The 13,816-nt window shown below is 41.8% G+C and overlaps 1 protein-coding gene across 1 annotated transcript in view; it reads left to right on the plus strand.

The window, feature by feature from the left end:
- The window catches only part of nfasca (neurofascin homolog (chicken) a), a 62,232-nt gene that overhangs the window by 18,332 nt on the left and 30,084 nt on the right, over window positions 1-13,816 (plus strand). Inside the window, exons 7-18 of the mRNA XM_084543959.1 lie at window positions 1,514-1,684; window positions 5,819-5,930; window positions 6,198-6,382; window positions 6,468-6,599; window positions 6,745-6,888; window positions 8,532-8,643; window positions 8,790-8,956; window positions 10,451-10,598; window positions 11,019-11,143; window positions 12,844-12,888; window positions 13,285-13,386; window positions 13,558-13,755. Of these exons, the coding sequence (XP_084400085.1) occupies window positions 1,514-1,684; window positions 5,819-5,930; window positions 6,198-6,382; window positions 6,468-6,599; window positions 6,745-6,888; window positions 8,532-8,643; window positions 8,790-8,956; window positions 10,451-10,598; window positions 11,019-11,143; window positions 12,844-12,888; window positions 13,285-13,386; window positions 13,558-13,755 (1,641 nt within the window). The remainder of the gene's footprint in view (window positions 1-1,513; window positions 1,685-5,818; window positions 5,931-6,197; window positions 6,383-6,467; window positions 6,600-6,744; window positions 6,889-8,531; window positions 8,644-8,789; window positions 8,957-10,450; window positions 10,599-11,018; window positions 11,144-12,843; window positions 12,889-13,284; window positions 13,387-13,557; window positions 13,756-13,816) is intronic.

The raw sequence follows: 13,816 nt of genomic DNA on the forward strand, positions 1-13,816 counted from the left end.
GGGATGGAAATAAAATTACAACGACAGTCATTTGAATTAAACTGCAACATAAACAACAAAGAGCAGAGGCTCAGGAACAGATGAAAAAACATCTGAGGATTTTCAAGTGCAGCGCAGATGGCTCAGCCTGCAGTGAGAAAGAGAAAGAAACAGAAGAAACAGAGAGGGAGGATGTGTGAGTATTCCCAGTATACTCACTCACTCAGGCCACAAGCTAGGTGCATATACAGTGCTTGGAAGAAGATAACTTTGTCTCCACCATTTCATTTTCCATCTGGCGCACCTCCGCACTTCCCTGATCTAAGCTATCCTTTCCTACCTTTTGTCGTTTGCTCTGTTTTGTCCATATCACAAATGAGTTACACCACAGTCTTGTTCATCTATTGTGTGTTTGTGTATCCGGGTTCACCGGCAAGAGCAGAAGGGTCATACCCCACCCCCCTACCCGAGCCAGAAGACATTTTACTGTCAAATAGAAACAAGAAGCAGGGCGGCACAGTGGCGAGGTGGTTAGCACTGATGCCTCACAGCGAGAAGGTCCCGGGTTCTAATCCATGGGACCGACTGGTTCCTTTCTGTGTGGAGTTTGCATGTCCTCCCTGCATCTGCGTGGGTTCTCTCCAGGTTCTCCAGCTTCCTCCCACCATCCAAAGACATGCTGGTTAGGTTCATTGGTGATTCTAAATTGGCCGTAGGTGTGAGTGTGAATGGTTGTCGGTGACCTGTCCAGGGTGGACAGCTGGGACCGGCTCCAGCAGACCCTGCGACCCTTAACAGGAATAAGCGGGTATAGAAGATGAATGAATGAAACAAGAAGCACTGTTAAACAATAATCTCATTAATTAAAATGATTGAATTAAAAGTGATTTCTGATTTTCTACCAAAGAGTTTCACTTTTTACGAGGGGTGGGACTCGATTTAAAAAATTTATCTAATTAATTAGAGGCTTTGTAATGAATTAATCTCGATTAATCACATTTTAATCTCATAACAATATTTGCCCCAAAAAGCAACATTTTCAATTTAAATGGATTTTAGTGGACGACTGAATCAAATAATAGACACAGACATGAATATTGTAAACTCAAGCTTTTTTAATGTCTGGAAAAATCCATTTAATTGCATTTCAATTCAAAACAGTAGAAAAAGAAAGAAAATATGGGCTGCCAACACGTCTTGTCCGTACTCGGACCGGGACTGCCAGCGCTAACAGCTTGCAATTAGGGTTGAAGTGCTTCGGTGGTGTCATGCAAACTAATTTTTTTGCACAATTTTCACAAAACCCTGCTTTTATCAAGGCTTCCATCAGGTTTTTTTTTTTTTTTTTAAACATAGAACTCCTGTTCCCACAACAATGACAACACTGTTCAGGAAAATTGTTCTCAGCTTCAGAAAGTTGTTTTTACTGTAATATTTTTGTAACATTAATGGTGAATTTAAACTGATTGCTGTTACTGGTGCTGAAGTTTTTATTAGCCACTGTCTCTCTTTTTGCTTCTTCTATGGCTTCCAGATATGAGTCCAATCCCTCAGGATATCAGAGTGTCCATAGGTCTAAACGGAGACCTGTATTTTTCCAACGTCTTGGCTCAAGACACTAACACAGACTACATCTGCAACGCTCGCTTCCTCTTCACACACACGATCCAGCAGAAGAACCCCTTCACGCTTAAAGTTCAGACCAGTAAGTAGACACATACAGAAGAGCACACGCCTCCTTGAGAGTCCCTTGATCTCTCAGTTAAACTCTTAAACTAGTGCTTGGTTTATGAAGAAGCCACTGCTGTGACACTGTTTAAACTACTGTGATCCTGTTCTCTCCATGTCTGATGTGTGCATTACACTCCACCTGTAGCGGAGTACGACATACCACCATCTAGAGGTGATGCTGTGACATGACATGAGATGTATGAAATTATATCAGCGTCATCGGGCTGTCTGAGAATGTTGTGTGTGGACTGATGCTCCACTGTGTGTGCCTGTTGTTTCCAGAGGAGCTGTATAATGACACGTCTTATAACGCCACTGACCCCTACGGTGGTGAGTTTCTTCTTCTTGGAACAGCTGCGCATCCCGTCCACATCACTAGTAACATGGCTGGCACACTAATCTGCTAGCTCAGTGAAGCTCGATCTAATCTGCTAACAACTCTCTACATGTGCAGAATTTAATGTTTGGTTTCATGTGGAGAGATAGTGGATTGCTGTATTTGTTTAAGGCATAACTGTTGTTTTGCTTTTTAAATACATTTTGGATTGGATGTTTTCCATTGCCAAGAAATTATGACCACTCACAGATGAAGCAAAATCCATGGAATATCTTGACAAAGCTACGATATTAACATGCAGACTGATCCAATCATGTCAGATCTCTCTGTGAACACTGTTATTATACACTGCCTGGCCAAAAAAAAAAAAAGTTACCACCTAAAAAGAAAGGTCACACACTGTACTATTTCATTGGACCTCCTTTAGCTTTGATTACATCACATTCTCTGTGTCATTGTTTCCATAATCTTCTTCAATGTCTCCAGATTTATTTCCATCCAGTGTTGCATTCATTTTCCACCAAGATCTTGTATTGATGATGGGAGAGTCTGACCACTGCACAAAGCCTTCTCCAGCACATCCCAAAGATTCTCAATGGGGTTAAGGTCTGGACTCTGTGGTGGACAATCCATGTGTGAACATGATGTCTCATGCTCCCTGAACCACTCTTTCACAATCTGAGCCCCATGAATCCTGGCATTGTCATCTTGGAATATGATCCATTGATGGAATAACCTGGTCATTCAGTATATTCAGGTAGTCAGCTGACCTCATTCTTTGGACACATAATGTTGCTGAACCTAGACCTGAGCAACTGCAGCAACCCCAGATCACAGCACTGCCCCCACAGGCTTGTACAGTAGACACTAGGCATGATGGGTGCATCACTTCACCTGCCTCTCTTCTTACCCTGATGCCCCCCATCACTCTGGACCAGGGTAAATCTGGACTCATCAGACCACATGACCTTCTTCCATTGCTCCAGAGTCCAATCTTTATGCTCCCTAGTAAACTGAAGCCTTTTTTCCAGTTAGCCTCACTGATTAGCGGTTTTCTTAAGGCTACACAGCTGTTCAGTCCCAATCCCTTGAGTTCCCTTCACATTGTACGTGTGGAAATGTTCTTACTTTCACTATTAAACATAGCCCTGAGTTCTACTGTTGGTTTTCTTCAATTTGATTTCACCAAACGTTTAAGTGATCACAGATCACCATCAATCAGGATTTTTTTCCGACCACATTTCTTCCTGGAAGATGATGGTTCTCCACTATCCTTCCAGTTTTTAATAATGCGTTGGACAGTTCTTAACCCAGTTTTAGTAGTTTCTTCAACCTCCTTAGATGTTTTCTCTGCTTGATGCATGCCAATGATTTGACCCTTCTCAAACAGACTAACATCTTCTCCACGACCACAGGATGTGTCTTTAGACATGGTTGTTGAAGAAATGAGAAGCTACTCATTGCATCAGTTGGGGTTAAATAAATTGTTGCCATCTGAAAGATAATCACCCATGCAGTAATTATCCAATAGGAGGCTCCTACATATTTGATTAGTTTAATCCAGGTGGAGACTTTTTTTTTTTTTTTGGCCAGGCAGTGTATTTATTTATCTATGTTTGCTTTGTGACAACTACACTGGTTGATTTAAAAGTAATTTTCATTGCAATCCATTATTAGTGGCATCTAAGCTTAGTGGACACTGACTATAATTTACATTTCTGCCCATGTGTCCTCTTTGATAATTTTTCTTTCCATCAGAATAAAAAAAAAAAAATAAAACCCTTAACACAGCAGCAGTAGCATCTGAATGCAAAATGTTGCCTATACCAAGTTCCCTTCATTATTATTATTTTTTTAGGTTCATCAAAAGAAATAAAAGCATATCATGTCCAGTGTAGGAGGAAGATGTTCAACTGGAACAGATGTGACTAGAAATGAACTCAGCCCACATTTCAAATCAGTGTTAAATGATCACATTTATTGAATAAACATACTGTCATTACATGCAAAATGCCCTTAATGAAGGTTTATTGTACACAAATGATTAAAGATGCTGTCTGTTCATTTAGTATATTCATTATTACTCCTCATGAAAGAGATCATAGCTGGAAGGCACAGGCAACGTGGCGACATATGTGCTATTGACTGATTTTGCTGTGAAGCCTGAGGTAATGTCTCAGAGGCACTAGATGTTCCTAGTGAGAGACCGTGCTGGCGACCTTTAAACCCCGCGGGACCAAAGGCACCAATGAGGTGGTGGCACAGAGAGATGAAGTCACGTCATGAATATTCAGTATGGATTCACACTAATCTTATAAATAGGCATAAATGTAAGGTTTGCTGTCTCCTGAGTGTGTTTTTGTGTGAGTGTGGAGGTAAAGACCACAACTCTGATTTTTGATTATTTATTCATTTATTTATTTATTTATTTTGTGCAGGAGAGATCTAAGCGCCCCGAGGTTACCACATTTCTGTGATCCTGTTTTTCTCCACAGCTCCCTGACAAACATGGAACATTTGTCGTCACTAATTCACTGTCTCCTGTCATTGTTTCTCTCCTCTCTGCGTCGCTAACAGATCCTCCTCTCCACCTCATGTCTGTTTGTTACGCCCTGACGTAGCTAACAGATGTTTTAGTCCCCGCACAGATCCGCATCACAAATGAGGCTAATGCTGACTTAATCCCACACGCTTGTCAGCAGGGGGTACTTCTCCACTAACTGGATTTCATGCCCACAGTGTTAACGGCGTTTGTGCTAAGTAGAAAGTATGGTTTTGTGTATTGCAGTAATTAAAGTGGTTGCAAATGATTATTATTGGTTATGTTTACGCTTTTTTTTTGTGGGAATGTAGAATCAGACTTGCTATTTGTAGCCTAAGAGGAAGAAACATGAATTACAGTGAGTTACAGTGATTGATCTATGTAGCCCTTCTATATATTACTTATAATACAAAAACACAAAGGTAGTCCTTACAATAAATATATATGCACTTGATCAAACTTAAACATCTACTTGAAAGGCTTTCACTTTTATAGCAAAACATATTCAAACACATTTAACATTATAGATTGTTTATGTGCAATAGTCAAGGATGTTAAGCGTTGAAACAGGCAAACAGACACAGCATGTTTATTCACAGTTTGTTATTTTTTCCAAGTAAGACAAAAGCGGTTTCACATTCATCACAGATTTACAGGAAGATCTTTTACAATCCCTTCTTCCTCTCAGTTATTATTTTATATGGATTTTGTGGATAATGAAAGAGCTTACGAGCTAAAATCCAACAACAAAAATTACCAAAAAGCAGCTGTGACGTAATGCACGGCCCAAAAACCAAGTCCTATGGGAAGTTTTAACATGGGTCTGCAGACTAATGTATCAACGGTATGACCTGGTATACATTAAACTAATCTCAAGTTTTATCAGCTCCTCTGTTTGGGGTTTTAATGCCAATCTTTTCCATCTCTGTTTGCTTAGTGAACACAAAGCAAGATCTCGTTGTTGTTTCTGCATCTGTCAGTGTCGTCCTGTGAGAGAAGCCAGGATGTGTTAAAGGTGTCTACGTAATGATTTGCCCTTGCTACCGATCGCAGAGAACCAGTGCCTGGCACAGAGAGAACACAGCCACAGGGAAAGGATTGGAGTTATAGCGTTAGACTGATGTGGCAAAATGGTTTAGCTCGTTGTCGGAAAGGAAATGGGGTCATGCTTCAAAGAAACATTTATGTGTCTGCTTGTGTACTGAGCAGTTCTCGGTCCTTGTCTGCAGGCCGTAAAGTAGCAGAGTCAACGCCGACCTTCCTCTCGCCGTCAGGAAGTCAGAGCTTCAAAATGGTGTTACGTGACGAGCAGCTGTTGCTGCAGTGTATCGCTGCTGGACTGTGAGCTCACACACACACACACACACACACACACACACAAAAGATAAGATAACATAAATACTAATTGCATGTGAGTAATTTCCATTTAAATGAGCACTTGGTGCAAGTCCTCCACTGTTGGTGCTGCTGTTAAACCACATGCAGTATTTTCAGGGTTGGCTTAAATAACTGATATGAAATATTCGCTTTTATGTTGCTGTTCTGCAATTTTAGAAACTATTATAAAGTAAGATCTAAAGCAGACATAATATTTGTCTTTCCTTTTAGTCCTACGCCCACCATCAGGTGGAGTAAGAAGGGTGGAGACCTGCCAGGACGGAAGGTGAAGTTTGAGAACTATAACAAGACCCTGAAGATTATCAGTGTGTCCGAGGAGGATGCTGGGGAGTATGTATGCATGGCCAAAAATCATTTAGGCAGCATACAGCACTCTATTTTTGTTCAGGTCAAAGGTGAGGAGGTTACAGTGTTTATGTGTTTCTACGTGTACTCAATATAAACTTGTGCTAATGTGTTAACATGACTTGCGTCTCACAGCGGCTCCTTATTGGCTGGACAAACCCACAAACCTGGTGCTAGCCCCGGCTGAGAACGGGCGCCTGGTGTGTCGGGCCAACGGCAACCCTAAACCAAACATCCAGTGGCTTGTCAATGGAGAGCCTATAGAGAGTATGGATTATTTATTTCTTATTACAAAAGAACTCAAAATGATAGTTGCATACTACTCTGTCAGTCAATATTCATTTCTTTCTTTTTTTTGTTCCATCGACGTCCCGTCTCTTTCTTCTACCGTTCGTCCTCTGCTCACCCTCAGGTTCTCCCTCCACCGAATACAGACAGGTGCATGGCGACACGATCATCTTCCTCTCAGTGCAGATTGGAAGCAGCGCCGTCTACCAGTGCAACGCCTCCAACCAGCACGGCTATCTGCTGGCCAATGCCTTCGTCAGCGTTCTTGGTGAGACACAGTGGAAGGCAGGTTGGGTAGTAACTGATTACATGTAATCTAGATTACGTAATCAGATTACAAAAATCAAGTAACTGTAATCAGCCCAGACTACAATACAAAAATGCGAAATTAGATTACAGTTACATTGTTGGGGATTACCTGATTACATTTTATCATGCAAACAATGCAACTTTTTTATGATTGCCTAGCCAGTGTTTTCATTTGACAAGCAGCCCATTTGTTTGTTCACTAGATGTCATTATCATCCATTTGCCTGTGTAGTTTCTTGACAAGAAAAAGATTCAAATCAAAACCCAAGATGGAGGAACCGTCAACGTCAACCAACCCAGATAGCAAAATCAGATTGGCAGATAGCAGACCGCTGGTGGCATGCCACTTGTGGTCCACCGTTGGACCACCATCTCTTGAAATTTAACTTATCATGAATATTAAGAAAATACATGAAATGTTATTAAAGTGATGGATGAAGTATAACTGAATAAATGAAAAAGGTTTTAGACCAATAGTGACAAAATATTGGGGCATTTGACGACAACTCGCTCGCGGACCGCCAGTGAACCGATGAGCAAAACTCCAGCGGACTGCCAGGTCTATCCCCAGTGGGCTGACGGTGGTCCGCCAGCCTCTTGCTATCTGGGAATAGACCTGTTCCAGTCGGCAAAAATACGTTCAGTACTTGGCAACATCGCCACAACTTTGAATTAAAGACAGAGGAAAATAAGATTGTGTATGTCTTGTACAAGTTGTGTAAAAAGTAATCCTAAAGTAATCAGATTACGTTACATGTTTTGGGTAATCCAATAGATTACGTTACTGATTACAAAATTTGCCATGTAATCTGTAATCAGTAATCGATTACATTTCAAAGTAATCTGACCCAACCCTGGTGGAAGGGAGGTTGATTTCAAAGTGGAAACAGAGTTGTAGGCACACTGCTAGCAAGCTTTGCTCTTGATTAGATGGCGTGGCCCTAAATTGTCAAGTGGATGGACTGAATCGATATCGATCACAAGTTATGATGTATAAGGATGAGGTGGTGATGTCTGCAGTGTAGTTGGTCTAAAGCTCAGATTCCGATCTGCCGATTAAGATGTGTGAGGTGTTACCCTTCACACCCAGAAAACAAGCCCTGCTACCCCCGTCCAAAGCAATACTGAGTAGACACACAGACCTGTCCACTCATGGTTTAATGTTTGCTAAAACAGCAGCCTGAAGGGTGTAGTTAGATTAACTTCTTAACTACAAACAAATCTGTGAAAACCAGAATCAGAATGAATTCATGGACAGCAAGGGAGGCACCTTTCAGTTACAGCTGCCACCCAACATTAAAGCCTTCTAAACTTTATAAACCTAAACATTATGAAATTAACATTGAGCATTACTTTGAGTATCAATAGGTAGAAAAGGGCTTTGTAACACCAAGGCATCAGAAGTTGATGCTTTAAGCCATAAGCCATAAGTCTGCTGTGAAAAAGAACCTGTGGCCGTAAGGTTTTATTGAACAGGTTTTGTTTTAAGAATCAACATATAACCAGATGTGTGTTTGAGTGTATGTCAGTGTTTGATTTAATCACTAAAAATCTGTCACAAGCGATAAAATATTGTGTAATACATTGCCCGTCTTCCTGTAGACATGCCTCCGAGGATGCTGGGCCACAAAAACCAGCTGATTAAAGTCATTGAGAACAACCGCACCTTCCTAGACTGCCCTTTCTTTGGTTCGCCTTTACCGGAGTTACGCTGGTAAGCATCTAGTGTTTGATTGAGGGTGTGTGAATCCTGGGTGTGGTATCATCTTCACATCCAGGTTTCCCACTAAACTGCCCTTGAGCAAGACGCTGAATTTGTTGTTCATGTTTTCAGTTTTGTAACATTTTCTTCATGTGTAGGTTCAAGAATGGACAGGGCAGCGGGCTGGATGGCGGCCAGTACCGTGTTTATGCCAACGGCACCCTGGAGATAAAACGGGCCAGAGCAGAGGATGAAGGCACCTACACCTGCGTGGCCAGCAGCATCTTGGGCAGCGATAACAACCAGGTCCGCCTGGAGGTCAAAGGTTAGACATTACGTCACTGCAGCACTAAGCCCTGGCAAGACTCAATGTCCTGCATCATAATGAACATGAAAACCAAAAGACCTGTTTTGCAGACACATAGTGCCATTGTGATGTGATATCAGCGTGTTACAGTTTAACAGGACATCATGCACAGCCTGTTTGATGCTCCACCATCAGCATGGGCAGGATCTGTGACTTTTTGCATGGAGACCTATTGCATGTCAGAGTTCTGTGTAACAGTTTCTCTCTCCTAATGCCAATAGCCTGCCCTATGGGATTCTGAAAATCGTTTGTGCCTTTTGGTAAAGTGCGTCATTTGAAAAAAATCTGTCGTGGTGGTGAGATAACGTTGCATAAATCAGGACAAGTGAAGTGAAAGAGTGTTAAGCCCTATTCGCACGGGACTAGTTTTACCTGGGGACGTCAGGTGATTCAGAAATGACCCCGACCCCCCGACGTCTGTGTTTCATGTGGCGCATTCTCACGGGATAAGCAAACTCTGTGTTTTACTCTAATTTACTACGCATATTTACAGTATGTCTCCTTTCTGTCTACTGTCCGCTTCATTCCACTGCATCTTAGAGGACTCATTTTACACTTTCTGACAGCTTTGGTTACTTTGCAAATTCTAATTGATATAAAAAATATATTTTTAAATGTTAAACATGATGTGAGGGGTGGCACAGTGGCAAGGTGGTTAGCGCTGATGCATGGGTTCTCTCCAGGTTCTCCAGTTTCCTCCCACCATCCAAAGACATGCTGGTTAGGTTCATTGGTGATTCTAAATTGGCCGTAGGTGTGAGTGTCTCTCTGTGTTAGCCCTGTGATAGACTGGAGACCTGTCCAGGGTGGACCCGACCACTAGACCAATGACAGCTGGGATAGGCTCCAGCAGACCCCAAGACCCTTAACAGGAATAAGCGGGTACAGAAGATGAATGAAACATGATGTGATGAGACTATTGATCCCTGGCAGTATTTATATCAGCCCCACCTTTGTAGATGAATACATTAATGAACACAGATGAACTCCGCTATTATTACAAATTACCAGAGGTACAGATAAAATTAGTCCTGTGCGAACCTGTGGGTCTTTCAGTATTTTGTTTTGGAGGAATTTGCTCCGTGTGGCAAAGCGTTTGTGGGAAGGTGTACAATACACATGGCTTTGATAGCGGTTGCATACATTTCCTACAAAACGTGTTCAATAATGCAAGGTAGTTGTATATGAATGCTGTATATGAACAGATTATTTTTTATGTCTGTGTGATGTTATCTCACCATAGTACCCAACAGAAAATAATTATACCAGCATTAGTCAGGTTTGAAAGACTGAAGTGTGAGTTTGTTTGAATTAGCCTTGTGATTGGACCGTGTGACACCAGACTCTACAGTAGAGACAGAAATCAAATCACACAGTTCATGTAGCATGTGTGTGTGTGTGTGTGTGTGTGTGTGTGTGTGTGTATTCCTCTTCAACTTCACACCTACCTAGAGCAAACTCGCATCGTTAGAGCCCCCGAGCACCAGTCAGCTGTCAGGGGCTCCACAGCTCGCTTCGACTGCAAGGTGAAGTCCGATCCTAGCCTGTCCGTCACTGTGACCTGGATGAAGGATGATAAGCCTCTGCACCTGGGATGGAGGTAATGGCATCTAATTCACAACTGTGATTTTCATTCAGCTGTTATTTTGACAGCGTTCAGGAACACACAGCAGGTTGGATAAAGCAGTTTTACAGTTTCTGTCGTCTGACCACGGTGGCATTGCTTTAGTTCTCTTCTTGCTGCGATTCTCACATAGTAGTACTTTTACAAACACTTGCTTCAAACCAAAGAGTTTCTGTCGTTATTAAACTATGGGAAATGTAGTCTTATTTAAGTCCATTTTAACTGTGTTGGGTTTGTTGATTTGTGATTGATTTATTTAAATAGAGACAATTCCACAATAAGACAATAAGTATTAACCTAACAAAACCAAAAAAAAAAGAAAAAACCTGTCATTGCTGCCACTATGCTGCTCTGCACCGTATAACAAACAGTCTTTTCTCTATGTGTGTCTCTCAGACTGAGGAGGGCCGAGGAGTCGCTGACCATCCCCAATGTCAATGAGGGTGATGAGGGGACATACACCTGCACTGTTAAATCGGAGATAGACCAGGACTCGGCCTCAGCACGCCTCACTGTGTTAGGTACAGATATCTACAGACAGCACTGAGACAGATCAGCTTCAGTTAATGCATCAAAAGCTGCACAACAATCCTCCCTTCAAACCGTTCAAAATATTGAGAAAGAATATTCAGTTAATTGCGTTAAATTAACAAGTGTGAACGGCAGGGATATTTTGCTAACACATCAGGTTGTAAAAAACTGACTACATAGCAGTGATAACAATCCGTGAAGATGCTGCGGCATACTGTACATGACGAAAACTGATTTACCTGCGTTACTGCAAACTTTCAGAACTGAATCAGTAGAAGAGCTTCGTGTTGCTTACAAATCTGGCTGTATGTTTGGGCTTGCTGCTATGCTGCAGGATGACTCTGGGACTGCTCAGATGCCTCGCTAACTGTACTGTGCAATGGATAAGAATTTAAACATTTAAGCGCTCAAAGCTTCTGCACAATACCGTATATCATTCAGGAAGGCTGATGCATGTTCCAAGGCATCACCTGTCATACATTACAGAAACTACTGCTGCGCATCAACAGAGAATTTTAGACATAAAGAGTTAAGAAAGTAATATTATAATATTCACAGGTCATAGACTGTATGAACATGGACGATGGAACTGCTCCTTTAAAGTGAAGCCAAATCAAGCAGAGCTCCCCCTGGTGTCTGGCTGCAGTATAGATCATAAGCTCCACCCCCTCCATGTTAGTGGGCGGGACTTGGGCCAAACTAAAACACTAAAATACACGTCAAATAATTTATTTTTTTCAAGGATGGTTTCTGTCATTGTAGGCAGTTAGTATAATGTTGATGCATCATTTTTGCTGATAATTTTCGTTTCAGTTTGTTTGACGCTGTAGAGACAGGATGTGACGTCATGATGACTACGGGTTGCCATGCCAACCTCCCTCTCCCTGTCAGGACAAAAAGTGTTATTTAACATGAACGAGTCTGGCGGAAGTGCGGGCGGGTTGTTTATAACATCCGTATCTCCAGAAAACCGGCGTCAGTTTGGCCAACGCAAGGAAGTGGGGACGCATTGTCCATATTTATATACAGCCTATGGTTGAGATACTGAAGAAAACACTTTCACATTTAGATATCCTTTAGACGGTACTGTCTCTATTTTTTCCAGACACTGCCATTTATCATCTCAGTGCCTTCGTACGTGTCTTACTGTATTTCGTAAACTGCTCTGCTATAGTTTACGTAGCTCAGCTCTAATTTTATTTACTAATTCTATTTACCCCCACTGTGTTTCAACATTTTACACGCTGCACATGGATATTCAGTAGTGCTGTTTAGAAAGTACTCTAGTGAAGTTATTCAGAATCGGTTTGATAATTTTCTGCACCCCTTACTTATTTTTGACATTTGACATATTTGCACTGATGATAATATTTGCTTCACACAGGCACGATGTCGATATTTGTTCTATCATCTCATTTCAAGAAGTACATGTATTGCCTCTGCTCAGTAGTACATTTCCTTTGGGTCAGCCCGTAGAGACTCACCTAGAAAAACATGGATTTCGAAGATATAAAGAAAACAGGCACTCTGCTGTGACACAAACATTATTATCAGTGCAGACATCTGGTCTTAAACTGGTGCCAAATGATGCTAACTTAAATTGTGTTTCCTTTCTGCTGATTGGCTTGTAGAGTAACCTGTAATCTCTAACCTTTATACCCGCTTCTTACTTCTTGACCCCACCCCACAGAGGAAGCCTCCCTCAATCCCTCAGTCTCTAGTGCCTTGCCTCCAGGTAACACACATCTGGGTTAGACATTCTCTGTCTTTCCTGTCCTGGTTTTCTTGTCTCTTTTTATTTTGTGTTGTTTTTCTTTCACTTCTGTTTCTCTGCCACTATTTTAACTACCGCTTTATTGGTTTAAGAAAACATAGGTGGGATGAAAATGTTTTTTATGCACGCTGAGGAGTTTGCTGTTGAGTGGTTGGGGGGATTTCTATGCATGTGTTTAATTCATTAATCCATATTTAATAAGAATGTTCAGATTGATTTCAAGGATTTCAAATATGAGAATGAATGACATGGTACAATGTGAGTGAAAGGAATGTGCAGCATACTTTGTGAATGTGTGTGCTTCTCTGTGTTTGAGATATTGTATCTAGAGCCAGGTTATTGGTTTGTTTTATGTAGACCGCCCAGACCCCCCCATGGACTTGGAACTATCGGACCCAGCAGCTCGCACCGTTTGCCTCACCTGGATCCCTGGAAATGATCACAGGAGCCAAATCACAGGTCAGTATGCACACTGAGGGGATTACTGTATATCACACAACATGAAGCAGGTGGTCTGCCGTGGGAGCAAGGCCTAAAGAACCTAGACAACCTTCTGAATCTATTCAAAAACATCTCATACACCAGATTCCTACTCTGCCTTTTCATGCCAGTTGTTTTTTTTCTCTGCAGAATTCTTGGTCCAGTTTGAGGAGGACTACTGGGAGCCAGGCAAGTGGAAGGATATGTCCACTTACCCCGGAAACCTCAACTCTGTGATCCTGCAGCTCGCCCCCTTCGTCAACTACCAGTTCCGGGTGATCGCTATTAACTCAGTTGGTCGCAGTCAGCCAAGTCGCCCCTCACCACGTTACCAGACTAGCGGTGCTGGTAAGGAACAAATCTGGATACTGTACTGTATAATATAGTTTTCCATGCTGATATTAGTAGT

Source organism: Chelon labrosus (assembly GCF_963514085.1).
Source record: "Chelon labrosus genome assembly, chromosome: 4".
NCBI lineage: Eukaryota > Metazoa > Chordata > Actinopteri > Mugiliformes > Mugilidae > Chelon > Chelon labrosus.